This window comes from Ptiloglossa arizonensis, chromosome 4 (genome assembly GCF_051014685.1).
Source record: "Ptiloglossa arizonensis isolate GNS036 chromosome 4, iyPtiAriz1_principal, whole genome shotgun sequence".
Taxonomy (NCBI): Eukaryota; Metazoa; Arthropoda; class Insecta; order Hymenoptera; family Colletidae; genus Ptiloglossa; species Ptiloglossa arizonensis.
The window spans coordinates 9,998,408-10,019,920 of record NC_135051.1 but is presented as its reverse complement, the minus strand read 5'-3'; the positions used below and the strand labels follow the sequence as shown (position 1 = coordinate 10,019,920).

The following is a 21,513-nucleotide window of genomic DNA, read 5'->3' as shown; positions in this document are numbered from 1 at the left end:
TATAAACAGGCACATATAGTCCGTGTTTTGTATACACGTTAAAAAAAAATAAATGTTCATTAAGTTATAAAATATTTTATTCGTGATTAATCTAATTTCACTTAAAATAAACAAATCATTGTGCTTTAATTCCTCCTGGGGCACCAACTAAGAACCATCGTGTTCTTGCTTTTGCTGCTGCTTTTCGAACTAAACGTTTTCGATCATCAATTGAAACTGCTAATTTTTCTAATACATCTTGCTTATAAGTATTAATTAAAATCGTCGGATAATTACAATAATTTGTTAAACATTCTAAAGCTGCTATTCTCACTCTCTGAAATATTTAATAGTACAAAAGGTATGAAAGAAAGCATACAATAATTTAAAATAATTATATAAAATATTACCATCGTTTTATAGATGGATAACGTAAAAAATCTTGGAATGAAACATTGTGCTTTGTCGGAGAAAACAGGATGTTTAGTCTCCAATAAAACTTTCAATGTTATTAATGTTGAAAAAAGTAATTGCTCATTATCGAGAGACAAAGATTCTACTAAAAGTGAGACCAACTGAAAAAGAATATTTATTATTATATTAAATTATAATAGTTATATTAATATTCAATTAGTACCTTCTTTAAATGCATAAATAAAAGATCCATAGGTACTTCTTCTAATAGGCCCACTAACGCAGTTAAATAGTTTTGTCTAGATAAATTCTCAAATTCATGATTTCTTCTTATTAAATGTTCAAATACTCTTTGTTTATAAAAGATTTTGATTTTACAAAAATTTTCTTCCACTAAAGCATCCTCCTGCTTATCGGTTAAAATTTTATACTTTTGAGCGACATGTGGACCTACTTGATCGTGTTTGAAAATATTTGACAGCTATAAATAAAGACAATATTTAAAAGAAGTGTAAAATATTATATGTAAATCATGTTAAAATATTATCAGAAATATTTACATACCTCGTCAAGAAAGATTTCAACATTACAAGAACCTTTTGTAATTATAGCTTTGGTTAACCATATTTGCAAAAAAGCTGCTACTTTTTTTGCTTCACTACCAATATCTGACTTTAAATTATTATTTATTTTTTCTTTAAAATATGACAAAACATGTTGAAAGCATTCATCATCATCGTTCATTTTGTTTAGTATAACAGCAATAAATTTACATGTTATAAATCTTATATTTGAATGAATGCTATTAAGTGCTAAATTATACAAATTTTCTAACAAATTCAAGTTTATTGATAAATCAATATTTGGTCGTAAGGGAATGAAAATATTCATTATTAAAACAGCATTACTTTCCAAAATTTGTTTACTTAAAACTGGAGCATATGTATTGACAATCTTTTGCTGTTCCTCAAACATAAAACTTCTTACAATTAGCTGGCAAATATGTAAAATCAAATTTAATCTTTGATCTGTAGAGCTGATATTAAGGCCAGCCAATTTCTCAATGATATTACACTCATTATGCAGATAATGTCGAATATCATAATTAATGCTCTTTGTAGCAACTAGCCTGTGAAGACATGTTAAAGCTGTAAAGCTTATTTCAAAATTGACAGCATTTATCTGGGATACAATACGCGGAAGAACTTCAATACCTAATTCGTATGTCTTAGCAACAGCTGCTAGTACTTCTAGTTTATGAACTTGTGTTTCTGTCTTCTCTTTGCCTGAAACATTAAAAATATTAAATCTATATTCCAAAACACAACAAATATTTTGGAAATTAACAATATTTGATTTACCAGTATCTAATTGGAACCTTTCTTGTATTAAAACTGATATTTCACGCGGATATAACATAGCAAAGGTTAAAATAGATGTATGGCAGATTGTTCTCATTTCATTGTAATTCTTTTCAAGCAGGTAACAAATTTTGTCATAAACAGAATTTCGATGTACTTCATTCAAATACATTTTTTGTATTGTTAGACCACTTAATAGCCTTGACTGCAATTCTGCTTGCTGTATTGAGAGCTCGTTTAAATATAATTGTGGTACATCAGTCCATGTTAACTCTGGAACACCTGTACCAAATATTGTTTCATATTTAAGAAATTTTCCAAACACAAATATCCTGAAATATATAAAATATGTATTTACTCTTGATATTAAATCCATGACCACAACTGATTTTAATAAAATTATTTAACGTTTCGATTAAAATAACTTTATCAATTACTGAAATTTTTGTGGAATATTGACTAAGACATAATGGTACTACTATTTTCAACACCTGTACACATGATTCTTTATTAACGGTTGCTACACATTCTAGCAATTTCACAGCTGATCTGAATAAACTAAGTTGTACATCATACAAAGAAGATCTTGTATCTGTGATTATGTCATCAATGAAACTTGTACATAGCTTGGAATCATTTGATATAACTTCAATTATGCATGCGACTGTTTTTAAACTTGCATTTTTTAGTTCTAAGTCCCCATCAGACATAATTTCTTTTTTTAAAACAGACCATAACTCAATTAAATGTGGTTCAAGGCCTTTAGTGCCAAATGTTTGTGCACCATTACACAAAAGTTTCAGAGAATCCAATTTGGCAACTTTGAGATTGGAGAATAATTTATCAAGTATAAGAGGTATACAAAATTCAGCAAATTGTGGTATAGCATAAAGACAAGGTGCTAATTTTTCTGCCAAATCATCGCGCGTTATTCCTATTCCCTCTGATCCAGACTGAAAAATTTCAAGTCAAATTACAATTTACATTCATAAATAGTGAACAATTAAAATCTTGATTGATATAATTACAGGATTGAAATCAACTGGAAAGTAACATGCAATGACTTCAAACATTTCTTCAGTTAAGTGGCCTAATGAAAATTCTTTCATGAAATGTGGAAGTATGCTAAATAATAGCAAAAGATTTTTAGCTTCTCGTTCTCCATCAATAGAAGTAAGGACTCCATAAACAAAATCAGGTCCCATGGCTTTTAAGTCCTCTGCTCTATTTCGCAACAATGTTGTAAATATTAAATATATGTTATAACGATCAGACGATACTTGAGATTGGCATTGCACATTTTCAAAAAGAACTCTAAATAACCGTTCCGGTGAATCCTGAGGTAAGTGATTCATTTGAACCTAAAACATCAATATTACACTGTCTAGTAACTGTGCATACATAACACAATGAATCCTGAGAAGTTACAAATTACTTGTAACTGAGACACTGCAGATTCTCAAAGAAGATAGGTAAAATTTCAATGTTTTCAATGTTTTCAGTATGACTTGTTTACTCTTATATATACAAGAGACAAAATTATGGGATTGTAAAAGTAAATAAAAACATTGAAAATAAATGAAATGCAGTTGACACAAGAAGATTAACTACAAAAGATATTCTCAGAGAAAAATCATAGCAACTTCTTAGGATTTACTATAATTTTAAAATACAATGCAACATTTACAATCGCTAATATTCCTCTTATTACTGCTGGTATGATGTTATGATGATCCTTGAGTCTATCACAATAAAATGTTGTTATAAAACCCAATTCAGCTTCATTCAAATAATCTTTAGGTAAATATGACAAAATAGAAGACAAAGTATCAATGCCCTTCTCCCGTATTCCAACATCTTTGTCAGTTACAAATGGTCCAAGTTCTTCGACAACTGTATGAAGTTTTGCATGCCCGGATAGTATTTCTAAATAAATAAACATAATTACAAACTATAGTGATCAAACTTTGCACATTTAATACATTCAATTCCCTATTTTCATTCAAATAAATTTCAGTCAGGTTTCGTAAATTGTAAACAGGTATTCTCTTTGTGTGTGCGGTTAGTTTTTATTCGCACCCTGTCTAAGCATCAAGGTTAATCATCTGCATGCACAGACAGAACAATTATGGTAATTAATACACACCTGTGGCGATCTCTTGGCATGTCGCGTTTAGTGTTTCATTCTCTTCGGAAGCAGTAAGAAATCCTTCTTTAAAAATTGTACTCATAAGCGAAGCCATCACAAACCATGCCTTCTAGCTGTATTACTTAACCTCAACGTAAGAATAAAATATACCTCTATAGGATTTTTACTATAATTGACTTTTTCGCTGTGAAAAGATGGATGTAATCCAAAAAAAAAATGCCTGAATATAATTGTTGGGTTACGTGCAACACGTCTCAGTAAAATATTACTGAAATATCCGAGTTTGTAGTTCGTTTTATTTAACTTTTATATTCATTTACTTGTGCTCGAATATTTCAGGTTAAGTCACCAAAAATTCGATTATAGCGCCTCTTTTGGTACCGACTCGTAATTTAGTGGATAAAATGGACGAAAATGGCATGCGAGGTGTTGTTAAATTTCAGTGAAATGTTTGGTCACTCCAGCCGCCTAGAATGGGAGGCTGCATAGGTATAACGAGGGCAAGAAACGCCTCTGTCGACGACACCACGGGAAATTCGACGAGGGTAAATTCAGGTAAAGATCTGATCGAGAATAAGTATGTAGAAATTTCGATCAACAGCAGGCTAACCTTGAAGACACCAGCTTTTTCTCTTACCTTCTTACCTAGTGTTTACTGCGTGTTATGGCTCGGTATTTACATATTATTTGTTACTCAACAGATTGAATAATCTCTTTATATATCGTGACGTCTTGTTGTTAATATCGACTGTAATATTTATCGTTTCTATTCCTTTTTGGAAAATATTTACATTTCAAGATTGTTTATCACTTTGCTTTTGTTTGAAATTAAAATGTATGATCCTGTAAAACACAAAACAAATCTTTGATTCGACACAACTGTCTCAATTTTTATTGTTTGTTGATGTATTTTTATATCATTCGTAGATTGTAGAAAAGAAAAATATGTTTTACTTAATCAGGAAATTCAAGAAAAAATCATCCTTTATGCCACGAAGTTATCAGGTGGAAATCAGATGTACCTTTAACAGAAGGCCAGTTGAGAAGTAAAAGGGATGAATTTTGGGATACAGCACCTGCATTTGATGGTCGTAAAGAGATATGGGATGCATTGAGAGCTGGAGCAGCTGCGGCGGAAGCTCAAGATTATCAATTAGCACAGGCTATATTAGATGGGGCTAATATTTCTGTGCCAAATGGTTTTTTAACAGAATGTTATGATGAGTTGGGAACCAAATATCAAGTCCCCATTTACTGCTTATCGTATCCTATTAATATTGTGAAGGAGGATAGTGGAAGAGACTCTCCTGCTGATTGTTCAGGTAATGCAATCAAATTTGATGAAGGAAATCTTAATCTTTACAATAGTGGCAATGTTATATTAATTATTTATAGAACCTGTTGACAGTGGAGTTGAACAGACATTGAAGCTCAGATTGTCAACTACATTAGGTGAAGTTAAATTGCCTGTTTACAGCAAAGACACTGTTGCTAATGCTAAGAAGAAATTACAGGTGCGTATGGAATTCTTTATATTAATATAAAATGTCCATCAATATATTATGTATAGTGCATTAACACAGCTTCATAATTTAATTCTTTTTTGCTTACTATAATAATTGTGTTAATAGAGTCAGGAGGGTTTGGAGCCATCTCGTCAAAGGTGGTTTTTTGGTGGCAAATTATTAGGTGATAAAATGCATATAGAAGAAGCAAAAATACAACCAGGTTATGTAATACAAGTAATTGTGAATCCTGAAAAATTGGATGATAGTCCAATGAAAACAAGCTGAACTAATGTATACATAAGATACAAGTCACATTGAACCAACCTTTCTAATAAGCACTATCTTACACATGTTCAAATAAGATACATTTTTTTTAATTTTATATCATGTCATTGTTAAGGATAGAGCAGCAATTCTTGAAGTGAATTTTTATAATAAATTGCACTTACAACGTATTTCTCGTAATATACGTAAATGTTATAAGAATTGAATGTGCGTTTAAATTGTAGGTTGTGATTATTTAATTTTCATTAATTTATGCTAGATCAAAAGAAAGATACTTCAAAGTGTTAACTACACACAAGAATATGCTACTAGAGATTTCTAATTAAAATTTATGATTGGTTTAAAGTTTAACACGTACACAGAAAAAAATGAAAATTGGTTTGAAAGTAATATTCAATTCATCGTAGCTGGAAAAGCAGTTATACTCTAATTCTAATATTGTCAAACTTGTTTGTTACTGCCAACGAAGATACTGGTGCTGTAACACTCGGAAAATCAAGTATACATAAATGTAGAAAATTATTCTGTGCTGCTTACATACTGTTGCATAATTATATGATGTAAGAAATAAGTCATACACTTAAAGAAAATTGTAATAATGATAAGAGAATTACATAAATATTGAATATAAAAAAATATCAATGGACAATAGTGAAAAAAGGAACAAAGATATATACTGCTTATTATGCTGCATTTTTTGTCATTTTTCTTAGATTCTATTTTCAAAATTTTTTTCCTTAATCGAAAACAAGTAATTTTAATTTGTATTAAAATCAAATTAGTAGAAATGACGATTAACATTTTCTGTTATTTTTGCATAATATATGAAGCATAAAATTTTTTGATACTTTGTTTTTGACTCGATCCTTTAAATTTTTGTAAATGAATTATGAGTGTTTATATGTCATAAGTTTGCATTATTTGATAAGAGTATATGTTTTGGCCTATCAATGGCCTAAAATCTACGATTCCTTCCTGTAAGTACTAATAAGATATTGAATAAGATCTTCACAGCTGAATAATGCACAGAGAAGAAAACATAAGACTAACATTGAATCGCATGTGGTGCAGAATATATTATTTTTACACAATTTTATCAGCACAATCGTTTTCACATGTGTGTTACTTGTGCATATGATAAAAATGTTGACACAATAAGAACAGTACTGCTAGTTCAATTTTAAATGGCACTTAATTCGTACTTCTGCTCCACATGTTGCTCGAAAAAAAGTTGTCTAAAGTATGACTATACAAAAATGGCATTTTATGTGTGAATTTATTGACTGTACTAACACGGCGGTGATAAAGTTTGTTTCTTATATGCATTGATCATAAAATTATAATATATAGTATTGCGTGTGAGTGTATGTATAATACATAATATATAGAGCATATATGTATACGGATACATATATCAGTTCCACTATTCTCAATTTGAGTGTCAAAACAAAAATATTTAATCTTATAAATAACTTATTTATAAATCGGGTAATCACGTGCAAGTTATGACGATATAAATGACTGGAAGACATCGTTAAAAGTATGAACATAAAAGTGTATAAAACCCTGTTCATATAAAAAAAACGAATTTTTATGTTAACTATGATGCATTTCTTTAATATATATTATAAATAACAGTGCAAATAAAATTGCACTTATCAGTCTATAAATTTAAGAGTTCCACATACATATACCATTCTTCTATCTCTCTGCTAGATCATTGTGTTCTAGAACTGTAACTCCTTTATACAAAGGAACAAATTCTTTTGTACAATAATCTGTAATGATGCATCAGAAATATGCAATTAAAAGATATTTTTGGTTTGATCAAACATGTGATTTCTTTGATAAAGCAGTAAAGCTGTTTAAAGTATTATTTTACGTGTTCTTTCATAAATACAGAGTTTGAAATAGTAATTTTGCATTTATGGAGAAGACATTCGTTACCCGAATGTAATTAAGGCATAAGATTCTCAATGGAATAATAAATTCTATCAGACTGATATTAGTTTTGCGATATAGGATTTGGGTTACTTGCAATATGTAAAAGAGACTGCATTAAGTTTTTTTTTTTTTGATTGATATTCAAACTATACAGAAACATTATTTTGTGCATAGTATCAAGTAAATTATGTATCCATCATACGTATTCATATGAACATTTTAATATAAATGTTGTGTTTCTATGTGATGTAATTTCTATTTGTATGAATGATAAAAAACATTTTCCTTTAATACTCATATTCATGTAATGTTGAATAAAAATGTGATGAGACATAATTGTCATGCAAAAAAATGAAAATAAGAATGAGTGTAAATAAAAAGCATTATAACAAAAGTGCAATTCTAAACGCCTAATAAATATTGCTGCTGCTTAATATTAATGTTGCTATGTTGGACCAATGCATATAAGGCGTTTTAAATAATAAAAAGAATCAAAGAATGACTGATTGGAGATTAGGTAGAACAACTGCCAATAAAATAATGCTGAATTTACTCTGTTGCTAATCAGAAGTTATTAGAAGATATTATGACATTATGAAAAAAAACTTTTGGAATGCTAATAAAAATATTACTGTAATTAGATAGCAATTATTAATTAAGCAGGGTTTACACATTTTTAAACTAATTGAACATTACTATCAAACAGTTTAATATTACTTACCAAAGCTGGATTTTAAAATTAGATGCATCATTTAATATTTGATATATGCCTAAGTGCAAGAAAAAACAAATAATGTTAACAGTCGGTTTATTTCAATTTATAGTCTGGGAATATAATCCAGTCAGATCTATAAGACGTAATCTTGCTGAATTATGAAAAGAGCAAAAAATGCTACAAATATTACTACATGATTTGTTTACTACTATTTTAGGATAGGTATTTATTTGTTCTTTATACACATGAAATTAAATATACTTACAAAACAGTATAAAATTATTTAACCGTTTGAGTGCTAAGGAGCAATTTTGCGCTTCTTCTGTTTCGTTCAAAAAGTGCTAGCGCTTCAGACTGCGAAGCCGACAATCGGCACTCGCTCGGCTTCTGTCGATGCGCAACTTTACAGATATCATTCCGTTTTAGAATAAAATATTTAAATAATATTTTGATATTATTTATACACGTTGATGTCTGTACTTATGCTCAGAAGGATGTCAGAACAACACTGAATTGAAAGCATTGTAACTTACCGCATAAGAACAGAAAACAGCGCAATAGCGTTCCTTGGCATTTTTAATCGAAGAATAAGACAAGCGGCTATCGCGCCACTTGGCATTTTTGGATAGGGAATAAGACAGGCGAAAAAGCGCTCCTTAGCAAATTTGAACGGGGAAACAGCAAAGACGCGTGGCACTCAAACGGTTGAACTTTCATATTCTGATTGTAGCTATATTACTTTAAACTACACATGTGTAAATTAATTTCTATGAATATTGATTATTATAACTTAATGCATTGTCAAATAAAGCATAATGTTGTGGAAGTGTTAGAGTATTCTCCTATCAGTTCCTAATTTGTATCAAACAACAAAATGTTATGCAACACATTACAAATTTCTGTAATGGAAAGTGTTTACATTTATTCACTTCACTTAACAATATTTTTTAAATACTTTAGTTCATGACACAACCAAGTCATTGTACTCAAAACAAGAAGACTACCAGACTGATGAGATGCAGCTAATGGTATAGGCACATGATACAGCAATGTTGATATTCCTAATAATACTTGTAAATAACCAGCACAAAGGACTGCAGCTATTGCTTTCTTTGTATTACCAGGAAGTGTATGGTTACGAGATGCTATTCCAATATAAGTTATTAAAAATAAAGAAGCGATACCCTGTAAAAAAATATAAATTACGGTACTGGTGATACGTAATTCAATTCAATTTTCACTTTTAGGACATACCAGAAGTCTGTGATCAAATTGTACAGCAGTTGGGTTTTCGGTAAAATTTTTCCATGTAGGCGATATCGCAAGTATATCATCCGGTAACCATTTGTTTGCCATCTTTGGAAATGTATTGTAAATGAGACCTGCATCCATTCCCGCTACAAAAGCTCCAGACAAAGCAGTAAGAAAGACTAATCCTTTTGTGGAGTGAACTAATATTTTAAATCTTTTCAGTTTTTGTTCTATATAAGCAATGTTAATACTTGAAGTATTGAGCATTAAATTTTGAGCAGGAATCAAATGATCTAAAGCATTACGCAGGAAACCTATATATATAATGAATGCCAATCCCAAATGTGCAGCTAGGCGATATTGTGAGACACGAGGAACATCTGATGGTTCCACGAAACGATCTTCCAAACCAGATTTAACCATGTACCAACCCATAAGTCCTTGTAAACCAATTAACGATCCCAAAATAGCTACTCTAATTTTCATTCCTGGTCTCAGCATGCCTTTTGCCCAAAAATAAGTTGCTGGAACTATGAATACAGCTCCTATCAAACGTCCCCACATTCTGTGCAAATATTCCATCCACCATATATGTTTGAATTCTTTCAATGTCATGTTCTGATTAGTTCTACAATAGAGATTTATGTTCAAAGTACAATTTTATGATATTTGCATTCATTTTGTATTATAATATCCCATACATTTTGTACTCAGGGAATTGTTTATAACGTTCAAATTCTATATTCCATTGATTTTCAGTGATCGGCATTCTCTCACCAAATAATTTCCAAGTAACCATGGATAAACCAGATTCTGTAAGTCTTGTTACACCTCCTAAACACATAGGAAAAGAAAAATAATTTGTTGGGTGTTCCTTGAATGTACTTTATTCTTCTATTGTTTTATAACAGCTTAAATATTTATCTTATATAAAAACTTAATAGGGAAGAAATATAAAAGTTGCAGAAGAATGTTTGAAGAATTATTTTCCATAAGTTTCATCTACAATAAGTTTTACAATGATACGTACACAGCAATAGAATAAAAAGTAACCAATTATACCTAAAATTACAGCTACGAATATCATGCCGCTGCAAGTTAACATCCATTTTCCTACAATTTTATCTGATTTTTGGAATGGCTTTGATGCAAAACTTAAAGCTATAACACTTCCTTGTCTAAGTAAATCCTACAAATAATGTTAAATAAGTCAAAACATACAGGTATTATAGTATTTTACTTTATATTTACAAATTGATTATACAATACCTTATGTAAATATATAGAACTTCTTTTCACTAATAAGAATGCCTTATTTCTAATTGTTGGCTTTGAAGCATATGTATAAAAACTTTGCTGAATTGATAGAAATTTCGTTGCGCTGCTCCTTCCAATTGTCGAGGTACAATATCTTGTCAAATTAAACATACTGAAAGAATGTTCAATTTTTAAGGGAATTATAACAATTTTACATTCAATTGAGAGCACATAATTATACATGTACTTACATTGTAATGTTATATTTTTAATTTAAACGATATTTTACCTTTATGTTTTGTTCAATAATAGAATGTAAACAAATGATTGTATTTATTTCGCATACTTTCAAAATGTAACTTAATATAATACTTAAATGTAGAAAAATATAAAAACAAATACAAATTATTGTAAAAGTGAAACGATAAGTTTCATAATTTGTGTAATTACTCGATTAAACAAATGTGATCGGTATTATACTTCGTTCAACGACAAAGTGGTAGGTGCAAAACAAAATCACGTGATTACGCACTCTCACTGATTGTGGTAATTCTGACCAAGAGTGAATGTCTCCCGCAGATCTGACGCATAATGAGTCAAAACACAGTCTTGAAGATCGGTGTACACTTCTACATTCGCATCATTTTTACTGTTTCATCCCTAAAATGGTACACTGCTATTTATGTATATACATAAATCGTAACTTGTATAAATTCTATTATATTTGTATTTATTACCGAGGCACAGCCTGTTTCGGTTTCAGACCTGTCTAAAGTCACGTGGTTTTATTCTGTACCTTCCACGTTTGCGCTTGACAAAGTAGATATAGCGACATAAGGCAAGGTAAATAATACCAACCAAACATTCAATCTACAATTATACATGATACGTGTTCATTGATTATTTTGTTCGAGAGGAATATGATATGTTGAATGCCATCCCCTTCTCTTCCATGGCAAATTTCTATTTATCGCACAAATGAAATGGTAGACGATGTTATTTAAATTTTACGATAAGTTATCAAGCGAATAAACAGCTTATTATTTGTTAATACTGGATGTAGAGAAAGACCGATGGAACTTTGATTCCACCTACATGTGTATCTATCTTCGGGTCTCTATTCGCAGCAACCTCTTCACGATGAAACCTGGTAATCAGTATTACTCGCAACAAAGGATTATTCCAAGTTAATTGGTTGCAAACTTGAAATAACTTCTTAAAATATCAAAATAAGTATAATATAGTAACATAGAAAACTTTTATAACGCATAATAATATATAAAACCTGAAATATTTTAATGAAACGTGAAAAATTCTCATCGAAAATATGTTTACTGTAACTCTGATCCATTTTAATAAATTCATTTTAAATAGCACGAGTAATTTCCTTTATTCCTTACTTTGCTTTCATTCTCTTTATGCGATTCTAAATTATGGGTCAGAGAAACATATATAAAAGTTCTAAATATTGTTTGATTATTTTATCCTTAGGATATAAGATACGTATTATAGAACAGAGGTCTGGAAATAGATGGGACTTGAAAAAGTTGATCAAAATGTTAGGGTACTTAATTGTAACTTTGAAAATATTTTTCATTTCATTTTGATAAAATGTTCCAAGTCCGTGTGAAACTAGCAACTTGTTGAAGAGCAGAAGAGATACGATTGGTGTTCCATATCCCCTCAAATGGAACAAATTAATGGATCTCTGTGTACGTTTTAATAATAAATGCGTAAAGTTCGTATGGAATGTAATTTTGTTAAATCACACAATAATAAGGATTATAATTAATCGGAAAATGAATTTCAACAAATTATGAGTACTAGTTATTAACTTGTAGGTGTAGTTTAGTTCAATATATTTATGTTTTCAGTTTACTTTATTCTAAGAAGAGTATCATTTTTAACCTCGAGACAAACCATTGTCCATATCTAAAATTTGATTTAATCAATGTCAAAGTTTAGTACATAATACTAAATTTAAATTTCATACTTGTAATAAACAGGAAAAGATATGCTTATTTTTTTAAGATATTCGATAAGATTATCTTACTATGACGAGACGAAAAATGTTATAATCTCGAGTACTTGAAACGAAGAGATTGACATTCTCCGCGTGCAAAGTGCAATTACACACATACTTTTTAAGTGTCTATTAAATTCAGTTTTTACTTCTAGTTGCATTAAAGTAACTAAAATGATTTAGAACTGTGGAGGTAAATATTAGTACCGTTCATTATAGAAGAGAAGCATCAATTTTAAATAAATTAAGTAGCTTCATTCTGTTTTAATATATTACTAATTATTAAGAGATTTGTTGTTATAAAAATACCAATATGGCACAAAGAAAAGGTGCAGTTAAATTAGCTAAACTTAGAGAGTTAATGGAAGCGGTTAAAGTAGGTGATATTAAAGAGAAAGGTATTCAGGCATTGATTATAAATTCGAACGACGCTCATCAATCGGAATATTTAAGAGAACGGGACAAAAGGATTCATTTTATCAGTGGTTTCAATGGTTCTTTCGGTACTGCGATTATTACGGCAAGTAAAGCTTTGCTGTGGACAGATGGAAGATACTATGTGCAAGCTTTAGCAGAATTTGATCCACCAGAGGAATGGACACTTATGAAAGAAGGTTTATTGGACACTCCGACAAGGGCTGCATGGTTGGTTTCTAACTTACCACCTAAATCGACCATTGGTGCAGATTCCAATTTAATGAGTTATACAGAATGGGCAGTCTTCCATACCAGTTTAAGTGCTGCTGGTCACTATTTGATGCCACTCGAGGAAAATTTAATTGATAAAGTTTGGGGCAATGAGCAACCAGCTGCTACAGGTAACATTGTTTTTCCACAACCATTGCAATTTTCAGGATGTACTGTAGAAGAAAAAGTCAGGCTTTGTAGAGAAGACATGAATAAGAACAAAGCAAAAGCACTTGTGATCACAGCTTTGGACGAAGTAGCATATGTTTTGAATTTAAGGGGATCTGATATACCTTATAATCCTGTTTTCTTTGCTTATGTCATTCTTACGTCAAATGCCTTGCATTTGTTCATTGATAAAAGTAGATTAAGCGAAAAAGCTCAAGATCAGTTGACAGGAGAGGGGGTAAATATAGTTTATCACCCATACACCGATATACATACATTTCTGAAGCAAATTGCAAGTTCGTGTACAAATAATGAAAAAATATGGATAAGCAATGGTTCCAGCTATGCTTTGCACATCGATTGTGGAGAAACAAAGAAACATACCGCTATTACATCGATAAACCTTATGAAAGCTATAAAAAATAATGTCGAAATAGAAGGAATGAAAGCAGCACATATACGAGATGCAGTAGCGCTTGTAAAATATTTTTCTTGGTTGGAAGATCGAATTAAGAATAAGAAAGAAATCATTACAGAAGTATCGGGAGCAGTACAACTTGAAAAATTTAGACAGTAAGAAAATTTGTATGCAAAATTACAGAAATTGAATATAACGAATATTAGTCGTAACGTATATTACTCAAAAGGGAGCAGGAAAATTTCATTGGACTCAGTTTTCCAACGATATCCTCGGTTGGGCCTCATGGAGCAATAATTCATTATCAGCCAACATCAAAGACAGATATACCGATTACCGACAAAGATCTTTATCTTTGCGATTCTGGTGCCCAATTCCAGGATGGAACAACAGACGTTACAAGGACGTTACATTTTGGTAATCCAACAAATTTCGAGCGTGAATGTTTTACCAGGGTGTTCAAGGGTCAGTATCGTCTTTCATCAGCTATTTTTCCTTCAATGATACAAGGAAATTATCTCGACACACTTGCTCGTGAGAATTTGTGGAGCGTTGGGTACATATATCTCTTTTTAGTTATAAAATGGAAAATACTATTTATTTATATTATGTAAACGTACAATTACAGTCTTAATTATCTTCACGGTACCGGGCATGGAGTAGGTTCGTTTCTAAATGTTCACGAAGGACCTATCGGTATTTCTTGGAGACCATATCCGGATGACCCAGGTTTGCAACCTGGCATGTTTCTTTCGAACGGTACGAAATATAAGAATTATGGACGTCAATATCGTATACAGTAAACTATTAATATCAATATATTGTTAAAACAATTAGAACCAGGATATTACGAGGACAAGAAATTTGGAATCAGACTCGAAAATATAGAATTGGTAGTAGAGGCAGATACAATCTATAATCACGAGAATCGTGGATTCCTTACTTTTGAGACTGTTACATTGGTGCCTATACAAACCAAGTTACTCGATGTTTTGTTATTAACAAAAAATGAGGTACACGTACGATTTGTTTCTCATATTTTAATTATCCTAAGATAATAAACTGTAATTCGTTTCAGATTGAATATTTGAATAATTATCATTTAAGATGTTTAAATATTTTGAGACCTCTATTGCAAGGACCAGAAAATTCTCAAGCACTCGAATGGTTGGAAAGAGAAACTCGAGCGATCATAAAGTAACGATTAATTTGAAACCCAAACTCCGAAAAAAGGAAAAAAAAAAAAGGAAAGGAAATTCTTATTTTTTACAATTACAATACATAATAAGTTGCTTACACAGTTATTTCTTTCTTGATTAACTCCATATTCCTTAATAGCAGTTTCGTAGTTGTAATTAAAAATTTTGTCATCTATATAGTTAACTCTATAAAAATCACCAAAACAACCATGGCGGCTGATGCAATTTATCCAAAGAAGTATAAGTTAAGTTCACCGGAATATTGATTAAGGCAAATGGTAGATTTAAACGTCGCAAAGTTTGCCGGATCATTTTGCCATTTTTACCTAGCAAAAATCCAGCAGGGATGTTTACCGATTTGGACGATGGGATAGAATCATCGCGTATCATTTCTACGTAGTAATAATCTGCCCATAGCGGGCTAGTTATTGATTCTTCGATAGACGACGAGTGATAGTCTGCTATAATTACAGCCTTTGCTCCAGCTTCTTCGGCCATTAAGCTTTTTGCAAAAAAGCTACAGTCCCCTCTGTCAACCAGTGCAATTCTACCTTTCAGTTCTTTCATATTTTTTGCTATTCGACAGCCATGAGGAGGGTCGACCGGAACTAAAGGAATTCTTTCTTCCAAGAAACTTGCATTCTAAAATTGTTTTACATACAAGAAATAGAATTAATATATTTCGTTAATTTTAATTATTTGTAATTTGAAGTATTTGTTAAATTTAAGGGTACTTACGAAAGGAGCTCCAAAATCTTTCGCCGGCTTCAATTTATAAGTGTACTCCAATTCTGGTGGATATATAATTTCAAAAAATACATCCGCACCGATACTCGCATCGATAAAAGAGCCTCTCATCTTAAATTTAAACGAATGCCCTGTCAAATTTTTCGCGACAAATATTAAATTTAGTAAATGCACTTGTCAATAATGAAACTTTTTCGAAACAGTACTAACCTCCACCGATTCCACTGGATATTTTAAAGCCGAATAAAATAAGAACGTAGAAAGAACCAAAGACTTTCATTCCCTGTATTCGCATGATAGCCTTTACATCGTTACTAACGACACTACCTGACACTCACTGACATAACCACTTGTTTTTCGTGCGTCACTCGCGAAACATTCCTTCGACAACACGATATATATACAGTAAAATATAAACGTGTAAAGCTGAACACACACACATGTGTGTGTGTGTGTATAAGAGGCAATGCAAACAAGTACAATGATACGAATCTAGAAATAAAAAAATGCAATATCCCTAAAATGATTAGTTTCTTAACATACATTTATGAAAATATTTTTACTCTCTTTAAGAAGCTCTGCTAAGCAGTTTAATTTGTACCTACGACATCCTGCACAACAGATGCTTAAAGATAATATACGTAAAAATAAATTTTAATCGTGTCAAACGATCTGGCTTTGCTTTAATCTGACCATAACGAAGCATAAACAACCCGCTTTTTTTTGGAAACAAGTAGGTGAGCACGACTGCGCCAATTGCATTCTTTCCGCGTGGAAGGAGAGCGTACATTAGGTGCGAGAACTTCTGCTATCTAGTGGCGTACGATTGAACTAGCGAGATTAATCGAAAACAACGGCGAGTTTTCGCGGGCGAATTACGTATATATGTTGCGCATACATTCGAATCGTTTGGACCGTGATACGTTCGCGCGGGTAAATCGGTGAAAGGTGTTCAATTCTTGAACGGTCGGAACGACTGTTTCGGCCATCGATAAAGCATAAAATTGCGACAGGAGGCAGAAAGAAGCTGAGGCGTGTGCACATGCGTCCCGCGCTACTGCATTTTATGAATGGATGAGCGAACTGAATGAACGAACGTCAGCTGGGTAGGTTCGGTACATACATGTACACGCCTACACACGTAAAGGTAACCTGACACGTTGCGAACGTTCGTAAAATAGAGAGGGTGTGCATCCATAAATAAAAGATCCGAGGTTTAATCGTACTCTTCGAAGAAAACCATTTCTGTGAAATGTTGGGTTACAAAGAACACGTTACAAGATGCGTTTTTGTTACATCGATTATGAAATCGATCGATTCATGCGATCAATCGAAACGCTCGCGTTCGATTCGTTTTGTTCTCGCGAGATGCGCTTATGACGCAAACGGTAGAAAGTCGCTAACTATTAATTATTTTTGTTTTCTTTTTTTTTAGCTTCTCACCGTTCAAACGGCAAGAACGAAACAACAGGTTACGTACGTTCATCGCCCACGAACAGCGTCCTCGTTCCAACGGGAGCGTTACGGGTAGGTATAAAATATTTGAACGAAACGTAAAGGTATTAACCTGTACAAGATTCACGTGGTTTGTCTGCCGCGGCAATTTTTCGAAGACTATTTGTCACTTTCGAGCCTGTGAAACGGATCGTAACGCGTTTTGCTATGGTTACAGATTGAGTCGCGACTGGTAACTTTGATTGTTTCTCCGGTTTACATATTTGGATTTTATTGTGCACGAATAATCACGGTGGGTAATTCTGCGCGATAAATTGCCGATATTTCCCCCGCTAAGTAATATTTGCCAAACGATGGTAAAGATTCGCGCGACAGGTGTCGTCCCAAGCAATTTGGGAGATAATAATCAGGATACCAGGAAAAACAATAATGCAGGGCGGTCGGTCGGTCGGTCGGTCGGTCGTCGATGATATAACCGAGAAGGGAATAACTCGAGGAATTAAACTTAACCTTGTTTCGATTTTCGTTCGAATACTAACAGTTTGCGCGTTAATAAGTCTTCCGGGGAATATCGTAGCTTCGTAGGCAGACCCATCCGAAACATAGTACCGTAGCCCGATAACCGATGCTATTAGCAAACGCAAACAAGCGAGGTATAGTCCGTAACAAGATTTGCTTAATTCTCGGTAAAGTGCAGGTGTACCGGACGTACGGATTTTCGGGCGTCGTCCTGGAAAGCGAAGGTTCCGCACGTTTCGACGTGTACACGTACGCAAAAGTGATAACACAGTTTCCACGTAACAGGATTTAATAAACTCGGGAAAATTTTACGGATGCTTTCATCATTTTAGATTTCGTACGAACGGTGTTAGACGAGATTCGAGGGTATCTAAGAGGAACGAGAAGAGACCCGCGTCGTCGAAACAAGGAGGATTCCGTCCATCAAGGACCGGGCCGACACGGTTCAGGTTGTAACCGTGCGCGCGAGCTAATCTTATTATCATATCTCTTTCGTGTAACCCCGCTCGCCTCGGGGCGCGAATCAAACGTTGCTCGAGCGCGATAAAAATAACGGCGGTCGATCAGCGCTGAATACCAAAAATAATCCGCAAGAGAAACGAGGCTCTATTTTCGTGACGCCTTTAGCATCCCCCTGTTACGAAGTGGTGGAAAGGAAAGCCGGCCGGGGCGAACGTGCACGTACGACGCGCGGTACAGGTGTTTATTCGCTAGCCGTGGATGGATAACTCGAGGCTTCCTCCGGCCCGTCGGTGGATCACGCCGCCCCCGGACTCGGCGTCAGGGGGTTGGTGCGTATCGGTAGCGGTAGCGGTAGCGGAGGGAGAAGAGAGGGTCGTCGGGACGCTCTCCCCGGACTCGAGCGGTCAAGGGCAGTGGCGTCGCGTGACGTCATACGGCGCTGCAGTGACGCAATCAGTCGCTAGGGGCAACCCATCGGCTGACGGTTGCCTGGCAACCCTGTTGTTACCCCCTGCGGTGGTAACCCCCTGCCCGTTCCATCCACCTCGCGGTCGCGCTCTATCTGCACGTGCCGTTCCTCAATGAATCCCCCTCGCTCTTCTGCCTTTTCGCACACCACCGCTTCTTCATCTCCCTCCCTCCCAGCCTGGCCCGCCGACAGTCATCGCCGCTGTGCATATACGCGCACCGCTTCCACGGTCTATCTTGCCTTTACGCGACGTGACCCTAACCCCCAGCGAGGACTCTTCCACGGCCCACAACCCGATACGAGGATACTTTTCGGCCACTTTTCGAAACCGATCGGCTCGCTACGATCTCTACTACGAGCCGTCGCGTTCCCAACCGCGTGCTAGCATATTCTACCATCCACCAAACTATGGAAATACTGGAACATCTACGTACATCTATGTACACGTTTCCCGGTGATATTTAAAGTTTTCGTGGAAGGCTAGAAGCTATAGGAATAGCGAAATATTCAATCTTCGCGAAGGACCAGCTTTCCTCGAAATCTTTACGCGGAACCCATCCGAAGCAACTTCAGCCCCCTCCCTCGTGGTTTACCGAATTGCGTCACAGTGTTACCAGAGACGCGAAATTCGAGACCCCCGATCGCTCGCGTTATATGCTACTCTTGCATCGATCTCGTCGCGAGTACCGTACTGTCGCGAGTACCTCGAGAAAAAGAATATTACCCGGTTTCGCTACCTGGATCGAGCACCTGGCGCAGTATCGACCATTAACGCGTTTCACGGTCCATCTTTCAGTCTTTCCGCGTGTTTCGGTCCACGTTCTGGGTACCGAGATCGGTTTCAAGGAGCCGTCTCGTTCGAAGCTCATGGAACTTGGCGACGGGTCTGCCGGCATCTCGCGTCTGAAAACATTCAGAGTGATCCCCGCGTATATGCGTGGCCAAACACCTACGTGTACGTGTCTATGGAGTTGTGCCACGAGCGAAGCAGCAACAGGTTTAATCGCGTCGGGGTGTGGCTGGCTGGTTGGCTGGCTGGCTGGCTGGCTGGCTGGCTGGCTGGCTGGCTGGCTGGCTGACTGGCCGGCCGGCCAGCTCGGCTCGGCTCAGCTCAGCTCAGCTCAGCTCGTTCGGCTGCTCTCCGCTTGATGCTGGTTTATAAGATCGATGCGACACTGGGTATCGTTGCGCGGCGCGAATGAAAGCGGAATGCTCGTTTTGCAGCGTCGATGCGCCACTCGTCCGGTGGGTCCAGGGAACGAGAACTTGAACACACGGGCTGGAAATTAGAATGAAAAAGAAAAAAAAAAAACGATAAAAATTGATAAAGCGGATGTAGTAGCTTTCTCGTTGATCACGTTTTATCGGGTTCGCGAAAAGAGGGAACGAAATTAAGATTTCCGGTGAAACTTTTCGTTCCGAGATACACAACCCTCGGTTCGTTCGAACTCGAGATTTTGTTTAATCGAATTTGAACAACTAAACGCGTCACCGAATGTGTCCACGTTCTCTTCTTTAGACTATTCTCGCGGATATTATTTCTCTCTCCGTAAAATTGATTTTCTATTCTTTCTTAGCTCGATGCTTTCTTCGTTTTCTTTTTCTCCTTTTTCTTATTCAATGATTTGTACTTTCGGTGTCCGTTTCTCCATTTACCGCTAAGAAAAAACCTAGGGCCGTCTCGAAGCAGGTATCTTGCCGAATCTCGCATCCGGAAGCCGGAAGGTAGCGCGCGTCGCGGTGGGTGCGCGCGCACGATCGGAAGTCGCATCGTTGCAGCGTCGCGCAGCGGGAATCAAATTTCACCGAACACCTACGATCCACCGCTCGCCGGCGGACACCAGTACCTGACTCATCCCATCGTTCGATCTCGAAGAGCGAGCGAGCGAGCGAGCGGCCGGTCGCGCGACCCAACACGCATTTTTCTTCTTCGAGGGGTCCGGGCTCTCGGGGCTCACACATCCACGGAGGAACTATATTTTACGACATTTTTTTGCTCGACGCGCTGCACGCGCGCGAGCGTATGCGCCTCGATCCTTATGTGTCGTGCGAGGAGTGCGTCGCCGTCGCCGTCGCCGCCGTCGTCGTCGTCGTCGTCGTCGTCGTTGTCGTTGTCGTCGTCGTCGTCGTCGTCGTCGTCGTCGTCGTCGTCGTCGTCGTCGTCGTCGTCGTCGTCGTCGTCGTCGTCGTCGTCGTCATTCGTTAGAGTGGGAGGGGATGTCTGAAAAGAAACGGGAGGGAAGAGGCTAGGAAGAAGAAGCGGGACGAGGACGGAACGACCGAAAGCGAGGGAGCGAGACAGAGACGGAGAGGACGGAGAGAGAGAAAAAAAAGGGACGAAGACGTAGCGAGAGAAGTGTGGAGAGACGAGGACGAAGCAGGGTAAGAAAAAGAAACGCGGGGAAGTGGAAGAGTAGAACAGAAGGAGATGGAGATAGCGGGGTGAGAAGGACAGAAGGCATCACGAAGTGCAGAGGAGGCCTCATCTCGATCTTGGTCCTAT

The 21,513-nt window shown here is 35.5% G+C and overlaps 5 protein-coding genes across 16 annotated transcripts; 2 read left to right on the top strand and 3 right to left on the bottom strand.

The window, feature by feature from the left end:
* Positions 1-100: 100 nt before the first annotated feature.
* On the bottom strand, positions 101-4,579 carry Mms19 (MMS19 nucleotide excision repair protein). The gene is made up of 9 exons (XM_076309905.1): positions 3,901-4,579; positions 3,442-3,680; positions 2,783-3,115; positions 2,113-2,707; positions 1,755-2,036; positions 958-1,679; positions 617-874; positions 390-554; positions 101-316 (listed from the first exon to the last, which is right to left on the bottom strand). Exons 1-9 carry the CDS (start codon positions 3,995-3,997, stop codon positions 116-118), a joined length of 2,892 nt encoding a protein of 963 aa, XP_076166020.1. The 5' UTR covers positions 3,998-4,579; the 3' UTR covers positions 101-115.
* LOC143146003 (ubiquitin domain-containing protein 1) lies at positions 3,862-10,781 on the top strand. 3 transcript variants are annotated; one of them, XM_076309928.1, is made up of 5 exons: positions 3,862-4,036; positions 4,347-4,458; positions 4,866-5,225; positions 5,299-5,417; positions 5,535-9,181. In XM_076309928.1, exons 2-5 carry the CDS (start codon positions 4,377-4,379, stop codon positions 5,694-5,696), a joined length of 723 nt encoding a protein of 240 aa, XP_076166043.1. In that variant the 5' UTR covers positions 3,862-4,036; positions 4,347-4,376; the 3' UTR covers positions 5,697-9,181. The 3 variants fall into 3 exon arrangements, with proteins under 3 accessions (XP_076166043.1, XP_076166044.1, XP_076166042.1); XM_076309929.1 differs by lacking the exon at positions 5,535-9,181 and adding an exon at positions 9,603-10,781 and having other exon boundaries at positions 3,863-4,036; positions 4,243-4,458; XM_076309927.1 differs by having other exon boundaries at positions 3,863-4,036; positions 4,243-4,458.
* LOC143146000 (heme A synthase COX15) lies at positions 8,432-13,849 on the bottom strand. Of its 6 annotated transcripts, XM_076309915.1 has the most exons (7): positions 11,601-13,847; positions 11,396-11,523; positions 10,876-11,035; positions 10,669-10,795; positions 10,308-10,440; positions 9,610-10,234; positions 8,432-9,540 (listed from the first exon to the last, which is right to left on the bottom strand). In XM_076309915.1, exons 3-7 carry the CDS (start codon positions 11,032-11,034, stop codon positions 9,286-9,288), a joined length of 1,299 nt encoding a protein of 432 aa, XP_076166030.1. In that variant the 5' UTR covers position 11,035; positions 11,396-11,523; positions 11,601-13,847; the 3' UTR covers positions 8,432-9,285. The 6 variants fall into 6 exon arrangements, with proteins under 6 accessions (XP_076166030.1, XP_076166031.1, XP_076166029.1 ...); XM_076309916.1 differs by having other exon boundaries at positions 11,314-13,849; XM_076309914.1 differs by having other exon boundaries at positions 11,396-13,847.
* Positions 12,561-15,455, top strand: LOC143145998 (xaa-Pro aminopeptidase ApepP). Of its 4 annotated transcripts, none has more exons than XM_076309909.1 (6): positions 12,561-12,575; positions 13,340-14,314; positions 14,389-14,715; positions 14,788-14,918; positions 14,997-15,172; positions 15,238-15,455. In XM_076309909.1, exons 2-6 carry the CDS (start codon positions 13,491-13,493, stop codon positions 15,358-15,360), a joined length of 1,581 nt encoding a protein of 526 aa, XP_076166024.1. In that variant the 5' UTR covers positions 12,561-12,575; positions 13,340-13,490; the 3' UTR covers positions 15,361-15,455. The 4 variants fall into 4 exon arrangements, with proteins under 4 accessions (XP_076166024.1, XP_076166023.1, XP_076166021.1 ...); XM_076309908.1 differs by lacking the exon at positions 12,561-12,575 and adding an exon at positions 12,593-12,700; XM_076309907.1 differs by lacking the exon at positions 12,561-12,575 and adding an exon at positions 12,730-13,079.
* On the bottom strand, positions 15,404-16,853 carry LOC143146004 (PRADC1-like protein). 2 transcript variants are annotated; one of them, XM_076309930.1, is made up of 4 exons: positions 16,707-16,853; positions 16,316-16,597; positions 16,097-16,236; positions 15,404-16,000 (listed from the first exon to the last, which is right to left on the bottom strand). In XM_076309930.1, the coding sequence occupies exons 2-4, from the start codon at positions 16,398-16,400 to the stop codon at positions 15,554-15,556; spliced, it is 672 nt and encodes a 223-aa protein (XP_076166045.1). In that variant the 5' UTR covers positions 16,401-16,597; positions 16,707-16,853; the 3' UTR covers positions 15,404-15,553. The 2 variants fall into 2 exon arrangements, with proteins under 2 accessions (XP_076166045.1, XP_076166046.1); XM_076309931.1 differs by having other exon boundaries at positions 16,097-16,216.
* Between the last annotated feature and the right edge of the window lie 4,660 nt (positions 16,854-21,513).